Source organism: Falco naumanni, chromosome 8, assembly GCF_017639655.2.
Source record: "Falco naumanni isolate bFalNau1 chromosome 8, bFalNau1.pat, whole genome shotgun sequence".
Classification (NCBI taxonomy): domain Eukaryota; kingdom Metazoa; phylum Chordata; class Aves; order Falconiformes; family Falconidae; genus Falco; species Falco naumanni.
The window spans coordinates 46,291,336-46,300,440 of NC_054061.1; the positions used below are offsets into that span (position 1 = coordinate 46,291,336).

Below are 9,105 nucleotides of genomic sequence, written 5' to 3' on the forward strand. Positions count from 1 at the left end.
TCAGACAAGGCCAATCATAGGCAAAAGGGTACCTGCTGACAGGGTGAACCACATGGGAAAAGACAGGCTGTAAATCCAGAAGTCATTACTTAAACCTGATTCAAGTAACTCATGGTGACTGAGGTGGCTTTCTTATTGAGGTTATGGAGCAATAGCATAGCCAGACCTTTCTACACCAAACACACCATTATATTTCAGCAGAAACACTTTATATGCAAAACCCGGAATAAGTACAATTAACAGAGCAGGAGCTAGACTTGACTAAGGCAAGTTTGAAGATCCTTGTTTGGCCAAATCCCAGTGATACGGAAATTTGAAGCTTGAATTAAGCCAGTCCATATTAAGAAATATGGATTGCCACCACAGATGCCAGAAGAGATCTCTACAGTACTGAAAGAGCAGAACAAAGTCCACCACATACCAGGCCCATAGTACACAGATGAGCTTCAGCCTAGAATTCTAGTAATCATTATCTGCCTCTCATCCAGGGCAAATGCACTGTATGTCAGCTCTGTAACAGAGTAGTTTACGAGAATGGGTAATGGCACGTTCATAAAAGGAACACTGTGTGAGCATAGAACACGTGGAAGATGGCTGCAGTATGCTTTACCTCCTACTCTCACCCCAGTAAAAAACCCACTTCCAGACCCAGTCATGTAAGGTACTACTAATACTGTGCTAGAGGTGAGTATTTAAAGATGTTGCATATTCTATGCTCTTACACCTCACATGTATAAAAGGATGTTCTCTGTTTTTACACAGTAATTTTTAATCCTTTTGAGATTACTATTTTCTCCTAAGAACATGTGGGGAAAGTAACTTATCCTGCTAGATCCAAGTCAGACTATATGGATCATAAATCATTTAGGTGGGAAAACACCTTTAAGATTGAGTCCAATCATTAACACAACACTGCCAAGTCCACCACTAAACCATGTCTCTATGAACACCAATTTGATACTTGAATTCAGATTAAAAAAAAAAAGCCTTACCTGCATCTTGCACTGATCTGAGAGCCACTAGTCATTTCTCCATTTCCCTAGGGACAGGCAGCATACAGTAAAGTTTCCTAGATTTAATTTAGTAATTACACATTTAACAACAAAATGACAAAGCTTTTAACAAGCTTGCTTGTGTTCTTTGAAAGTTCAGCTCACATTGAATGACTATGTCTATTATTTAACATTTTGAATGGGAGATGCTATCAACCCCTCCACCACATTAGTACATGGTAGCACACCATAAATTGCAGCAAATGTAGACAGAACTGTAAATGCATTTAAACTGTTAAAGGACAGATACTGTGAGAAGCAAAGCCTGATACTGCAGGTGTTTTCTTACTAAAAATGCTTTGATCCTACTACTTTTAAATAGAATTTGAGAAATAACACAAGACTGACTTTAAAAAAATGAGGAAGCTGGAAATTCTCCCTTTTTAATAAGGTGACACCAAGAATGCATTAACTAAGAGTATAGTATCAATGTGCTACAAATTAAATGCCTTGGATCAACCTACAACAGTCATTAGTTTGGTTCAGCTGGAACACTGGTCAGAGGCAAGTGGAAAATTTTTGCCATGGTGATCAAAATCTATAGCATAACTGAAATGTTATGCAAAGAGAATGTTCCTATCACTGTTTGTGGATTTCTGTTTAGCTCCCTCTATCAAGGTACCAGAACACCTTAGCCAGCCTGAGAAAAAACAAATTGTGCACAGGAACAAGTCTGGGTAAGTTTGAAACACAAGCAAATGAACAAGACCAGCAGTACAGCCTTTAACATTTAATCTGTGTATCCTTTACTCTTTCAAAGACATGCCACTAATTTTAATGAACAAGTGACATGGCCATATATATTAATGTTTAGACTTGAAGTCATTGTTTGAAGTCCTATGCAATATGTCATTATCAGGAGAAAGCCATGGTGACTGAATAACAAGAAACTGTCTTCCAGATATCCCAGTGAAAAAGACAATAAATGCAGGCAACAGGTTGACAGTTAAAGTTGTTATCTTTAATGAAATGACTTTGGAAAGAGCATCGATTTCCATAACACCAACATTTTGGGAGTCCCATAAAATGCAGTTACATTCCAATGCCAGTATTACAGGCAGGCCTCCTTTCACATGGCAAATAGGATCAAGAAAGCAACCATCAGACAGAAGAGACCCATAGCTTCAGACAGGGCGAATCCCAGGATAGCATATGAGAACAGCTGCTGCTTCAGAGAAGGATTTCTAAAAGAAAGAGAAGGTGTAAGACCTTTTTATCTTTACATGCAAGATGTATTTTCATACAGTTTAATGCATCTAACAGATTCAGAAATTCTTATTTCCTCGCCACAGGTTCCATAACAGGAAAATCTAACAAATTCACGCAAAAGTACTTTTTGGCAAGGGTTTCACTGAAGACAAATGAGTTTGCAATTAAGACTAGATTCAGGTTGTGCAGATTGTATATGGCTTTTCCAAATGAGCACAGTTTTTGTGAGTACATTCATATATGCTTTTGAATTTGACTTCTCTACATCATCCCATGTAGGAACTATCAGAACTATGCTTTATAAATTTATTTCACATCTGTGGCATTAGAACTATATTCCAAGGAAGTTTATGCTGCATAACATTCTAAGCAGCTCTCAAATACAGGAACTGAAACCACCTAGAGGGAAAAAAAAAAAAAGAAAAAGAAAAAAAAGGAATACACAGCAGTTTGTTGCAAAAATGCAATGAATTATCCCTCCAAGAAGCGTGTGGGAGGGAAAAAGCTCTTCAACACAGTACTATCAAGTAACATTCTACAACCTCTTACTGACATGTTCAATGCTGAATTCAAAAGAGAAGACTTTAGTTTTGTAGCGAAAACATTTATGTTTCTTCAAGTGGAAAGCGAACTTGTCTTCAACAGGACTTAAAAGTCTTTATTAAGAAATAAGACTTTAAGTGGTTGAAAGAGTAATGAAGAACATGAAACCTTCAGTAAAGCCTGTATCATTTCTGCTCTTCCATGACACCATTTGAACTATTCCTACTGCAGTAACATTGTAAACTCATCTGGAAGAAGTTCATCTCTACTATAAAATCCCCGCCCTCGTCCCCTTCAGATTTCCACAAGGAACGATTACTCATTCAATATTAATTACATATTCTGAGATACAAAGCTAAATATGTTAGTAAACTGAATTAATAAGTATCCATTTCTAAACAACTGGCTACAAAGCTTAAGGCATACAAACTCATGTTTCTTATTACCAGATTTTGTACAGTTTCTCTTTAGGACTTTTCCCCTCACATGGGAAAAGATCCAGGCTAGATTTCTTAATTCAGTTCCAGAACAGAAGGCTGAAACACTGGACTTCAGTGACTGAGACACTGACCAAGTCTAACAATCTCATTTCTTTCATGTCACTACTCCAGGTAAGAGCGTACAAAGTTCTGAATTTAACAACAGACCCATCCTGATGAACACACTACAGTTTCATATGATTCTATCTAGCCATGTTTATCATTAATAGCAATTATTAAAATATTTTATTACAGTGCCATCACCCTTACTACAACTCTATTTATCTGGGTGTGCTGTCTCAAGATACGTCTGCATGCAATTTGTGAGTTTTATAAGAGAGATTGATTACCTGGCATAACCAATGATTAGACTACCGAAGACTGTTCCAATACCAGCACCAGAACCAGCCACACCTACTGTGGCAGCACCAGCACCAATAAATTTGGCAGCAGTATCAATGTCCCTGCTGATAGCACTAGTCTGGAATTCTCTAAGTGCTAGCCGGGAGACAGTATTTTGGGCCCCATTAAATGCTGAGTTGCCCTAAGAAAACAAAACATGAAAAAGCATTATATTAAGACACAGACCATTTTCTATGACCACTTTGACAGTGTTATTCCGCAGTTTTAGAAGTTGTATTAGATCCAATGGCTAGATCCTCTTCCAAGTGATGAAACTGTAACTAATAGTTAAAGACTTCAGAATATTACCTGTTCCACCTGAAAGCAATCAACCTTAAATGTGAAAGACTTCTGAGGGGAAACAGCAAGACAGCAACAAGTATTATTAGGTATTTCACTTAGAGCAAGTTTCACACTGTAGGTATTTGAGTTAGTACAAGTGAACTCTAAGTTGAGGACATTTAGGCTCACCAGGTGATTTAGGAAGATACAGAATTTTGTTTATAAGGTACCTCTCCATTCTTGACCTCTGGCCTAGACAACACAGATGCCGAAATCGGTCTGTACAAGACTCTTGATCCAGCACGGATCTGCAAAATGAGAAAAAAAAACTATAAAAAAAAAGAGAAAAATTTGATTGCAGCTGTTCCCATACAAGTCCGTAAGATTTTAAGGCTATTACCTACTAAGTAATTTGTCTCGCTGGAATGACAGCGATCTTTGCATAGCCAGATATACAATAAACTATACAGAAGCAAACACCACCATGCAATTTGATAGCACCATTTTCTTCAGGAGATGTTATTGCAAGTAGCGATATCATTCACTGAACCTGTACATGGGTTATACTGACAGAAAACGTACCTAAACGACAACAAAAAGAGCCAGATGGATCAGCAGGCAGCAATATGGATTTTCAAATGAAAAAATAAAAGCCATCAAAATGAATTCCAAAGTTGTTAAACACACAGACATAACCTAGGCTTTTAAATCTAGTGAGGCACAAATGAATGAATCCTCTTTCACAAGCGGCCTGCATGTCCTTGGGCTTCCAACAGTCTAAGGTCATATCGGCTCTTGCACAAAGCTCTTCCTGCAGGGGAAACCTTTGCCTGCACCACGCAAAACCAGACGTTCCGCAAGCCAGAGAGGACATTTTCAAGCAGGACAGTCCCATGTCTCTGCAAGGGCAAAAAGTCCCGGCCCTGCACAGGACAAGCAACAGTCTGGGGTTTGACCTACAGCCAGGCACGAACGCACCGGGCGCCAGAGCTTTCGGGCGCGCCGCCCTCCCCTCCGCCGCCCGGGGGAAGGCCCCTCACCTTGGCCAAGGGCCCCGACCGAGGGGGCGGGCAGGGGAACACGGCCCTGCCGCTCGCCCCCTCGCCCTCACCCCTCCGCACTCGGGCGGGCAGCCCCCCGGCACGGGCTCGCCCCGGAGGCCTGCCGTGGGGCTCGGCGGCCCGTTCGGCCCCGAGCCCCGCCGCCGCCCCCGCTGCAGCCCGGCCGCCCCCGCGGGCCCGGCCGCCCCCACTCACCAGGGAGGGCGAGGTAGCGAGCTTGGCGCAAGCGAACATCTTAGCGGGCGGCGTCCCGGGGGCCACAATCCGGTGTCTCTGCGGAGAGAGGGAGAAGGTGAGGGGGCGGCGGGCGGGGGCGGCGATGGGAGCGGATGGCGGGGAGCCGCCACTCACCCGCTCGGCTGCCGCAGCTCAGAGCCGAGGGGCTGGGGCGTCTCGGCGCAGGCGCGGCGGGGGCGGCGGGGAGCGCCCGGATGCGGCGCGGCGGAAGGGGGCGGGATGCGGCGCCAAGGTCACTTTGTACCGACCCTATTGGCAGCGCCGGGGGCGCCCGGCCCCGCCCCGCCCGGCGCAGCCGCCGTGGCAGCGCGCCCGCCTCAGCCGGGGGACGGCACCGGGGGCGAGGGCGGGGCCTCCAGCCTGACCGCCGAGGCGGGGGCGGGGGCGAGGCCGTGCGGGGCGGGGTGGGAGCCGTGCCGTCCCCCCCAGGTGCCGTCTCCCCCAGGTGCCGTCCCCCCCAGGTGCCGCCCCCCCACAGGTGCCGCCCGGGGTGCGGGCCGCCGGCAGCCTGCAGAGCCGTGCCACGCGCTCCTCGGGGCCCAGCGGGGCGAGCGTCACGGACAGACAACGGAGCTGCGTCCGGGAACGTGTGAAGCGCCCGGAGTCCCCACCGTCTGACTACTTCAGCGCGATGAGCAGGCTCGCATCAGAGTAATGGAAAAATCCTTTTTAGTCCAGCTTAATGAAAACCAGATTATCATTACTGAGCTGAGCACGCTGCGCACGCTTCATTCACTTGCGTGTTCTTTGGTGTTTTTCACTTGATAAGGGCGATCATTATTTAACGGTCATTTACCACTGTTGGTAGTATTAGTACCAATTAGGAAAAATGCAGAAAAATCCCCGTTCTGGGCAAACCACTGGGTAACGTGTGCTTAAGTTGTTGCAATCTGTGACATAAAAATAAATACAAATTCAAAATAGTCTCTGGGCTACAAACTGCAAAGGGAAGAGTAAGAGGATATGTGCGCTACGTTTAGGGACAGGAATGTAGCATCATTTTTTAGGAGTTTGCTGTTGGCCTCCTGCACACTTAACATGGACTATTGATGTTGCTGTCACCGATTAAACCACAGGTGCCACACAGCTGAGACATCCTCCATATCAGCAACTTGAACAACCCACCAACAAACATGATCAATAGGCACTTCCAAGTGCTGCATACTAATGTTAACGATAATGTCGCTTTTATAACCTACAACATAGTGTCTTCTGATCCTCAGGTACAGTGGAGCTGTGCTCAGTTGTAGGTCTGACAGTGAGAAACAACAGTACAATTTGAATTTTTCAGCTTTGTGCTCCCTGCCTCAAACCCAACAGCAAGCTTGGTTTGGTTCTGGTGTGCATCCACATCTTAAGTAATACAGCAGTAAAATGGGAGTCTATAAAGGTCGGCAAATGAGGTTGTAAGTTGCTTGCTTTTTTATTTGCTTTTTTTTTTTTTTCTTTTAACATCTTACACCCATTATTTGGGAACTGAGATGAATGGTCAGATCTGCAGTGCCTGTCGAGTGGTTCTTCCATAGAGAAACACTAAGTAAGAAATAAGTATCAGTGGCAAAACCCTTTCATGGTTAGGCAGAACTTTTCACTTTCAAAATTTTTTCAATCTACATGTTATTGCGGTAACAAATATTTCCATCACCATGAATAAAACCGTAAAGCAAATGTGGGTGCTGTACTGGTGGAATCACTGAAATGTAACATGTTGCTGAACACTGACATGCAAACTATACCATTTATTAGGTAGTGCACTTCCCCTATGAAGTATAGCAAGGAGCAGACCATTTGCAACAAAGAAATTCGCTTGTTCATGGAGGAAAGCAGAGCAGTTAAGAGACATGATTTCTTCTTAGGATCCTAGTGGTCTGGATGTGCAGGTGTGAAATGGATCTTCCCACAGCTCTTTCCTGTACATGCACAGCACAAAGTCACATGGATTCAAAGAAGTGTGAAACTGAAACCTTCTTCTTTCACAGAGAAAGTGCCCTCTTCTGTCACAATGCCCACCCTGGAATGTTTTGCAAAAAATGTATTCACAAACTGATCTGAACGACGTCAAACCCGCTATTAAACACTTGTTTATTGTTGCTTTTAAGGCATAACATGCAACTCAGCTGTTGCTTTCAGGAGGAGTTAGAAGTGCAGTTACTGATCTCTGGGGACCATGTTCAGTTTAAGTCAAGCAGCTTTTCATAAAAAAAAAAAAAAAGACTTTTGTTGATCTCATGCCATTTCCTATCTGGTTGACCTGCTGCTAGGTTTCTAAGGAAGTGGATCAGTCCACTGAAGAGCAGTGTAATTTCTAATGGCTCACCACATTCCTGAAAGTCTATTCTACCTGGAATTCTATCTTAAACTCCCAAATCTCTCAGAATAGATTCCCAGTTTTACAGCTGTCTCTCCCAGACAGGACCAGCTATGCATGTGGGCAGTAGCCAAGGCAGCCAGAGGAGGTTTCCTCCCCATTTTGCCTCTGGCAATGAAGATACAGTGCAGTTGTGTGAGCAGTACATGGTGCCTGAAGAGCCAGTTCACCTCTCTCCTGCAGCTCCCTGCTGCTGAACCAGGTTTGTCAGGGCAGTAAGAACAACAAGCGATTGCTAGCTGAGGTTCATTAGTGTTGCCTTCTCCTTTCCCAGAAAGGAAAGAGAACAATCACCCCAGATTTCACAAGCCTTCTGACGACTTCCCTTGAAACCGTAAAGATTGTCCCAGTTATTTTGCCCTTATTTTTAGAAAACAACAGTCTGTTTCATCTTCATTGCCAATCAGCTCATTTCCTAGGTACACCATGTAATGGATCACTCCTGCAGTGACATGCAGTTTCGCTTTGTAACCCTGAAATGAAGTGGTATCTACAGGTATCAGACTCTGTTACACACGAGTATCAGCAGAACAGACATTGCATAGAAACGGCATTTTTCTGGTGACTTCCTAAAGAGATCTATCAAGCCTCATATCTGTTCAGTTTGCCATCCAGAAAGCAGGTAATAAGGCAGCTAGGCAGAGCACCATGTCTGCCGATAGATACGGGTTGGGTTTCCTCCAGGTACAGACAAATTTTGGCAATTGCAGATTGGTTCAACTGAGCAAGTAAAATCCTGTACAATGCTGAATACATGAGTATGTCCAGAGTGCTTTCCACCAAAGGGTCTTTCAGAATTTAATATTTATTATTAATAACTTATAAAATATGAATGTCTGTTCTATATTTGCTAAAGGAGAAATCTTGGCTAGTCTGGAGAAATCCCGTTGTCCAAAGCTTAAATAAAAAGTTCTTCTAGATTGAAATCTGTTCTTTCAGGTTAAATTTTATCTCCTAGCACAGGATTATTAACTCAAAACATATTACATACACAAGTCTTTTTAAAAAAATTAATTTTGAAGAGGAGATGTGTCTGGAAAACCAATATATTCCAATAATTCTTAATTGTTGGAAGACCCCCCCAAAAGATGAAAATGGATCAAAGGCCTCCTGAGATTTTCCTAACGATTGTGAAATGTTTTAAAATGTGAAGTGGTGTTATTACCTCACGGTTAGCTCTCCAGAACTTCCAGATTTATGATGTACTTTGCAGGGCATTGATATTGATTTACTAAGTCAGGGTTTTTCACAGCCTGGACAATGCTTCAGTCTGGAGAGCATCTTGCACTGCTACCTCTTCCATTCACAACTGTGTGGTTGAATCTTCCTATTCAGGACTGCACAGGTCCTCTCAGGTAACTTGAGCAATGCCTTGTGGAAAGAAGGTATACAGACCAGAATTAATATGCTTCAGAATATTTAAACCAAGTTAGCTCTGGGAAGAAGGAATGAAGCCATTGTGAGATAGCTCT

At 43.5% G+C, this 9,105-nt stretch overlaps 1 protein-coding gene across 1 annotated transcript; it reads right to left on the minus strand.

The window, feature by feature from the left end:
• Window positions 1-1,991: 1,991 nt before the first annotated feature.
• ATP5MC3 (ATP synthase membrane subunit c locus 3) lies at window positions 1,992-5,553 on the minus strand. Its single transcript, XM_040604482.1, has 5 exons — window positions 5,380-5,553; window positions 5,224-5,301; window positions 4,198-4,275; window positions 3,634-3,827; window positions 1,992-2,236 (listed from the first exon to the last, which is right to left on the minus strand). Exons 2-5 carry the CDS (start codon window positions 5,260-5,262, stop codon window positions 2,122-2,124), a joined length of 426 nt encoding a protein of 141 aa, XP_040460416.1. The 5' UTR covers window positions 5,263-5,301; window positions 5,380-5,553; the 3' UTR covers window positions 1,992-2,121.
• Window positions 5,554-9,105: the final 3,552 nt, after the last annotated feature.

Coding starts and splice junctions, on each gene's coding strand:
- ATP5MC3 (XM_040604482.1), bottom strand. CDS start 5,262: ATGTTCGCTTGCGCCAAGCTCGCTACCTCGCCCTCCCTG. Junction 4,276..5,223: donor TCGCTACCTCGCCCTCCCTG/GTGAGTGGGGGC, acceptor CTCATTTTGCAG/ATCCGTGCTGGATCAAGAGT. Junction 2,237..3,633: donor CTAATCATTGGTTATGCCAG/GTAATCAATCTC, acceptor TCTTTCTTTTAG/AAATCCTTCTCTGAAGCAGC.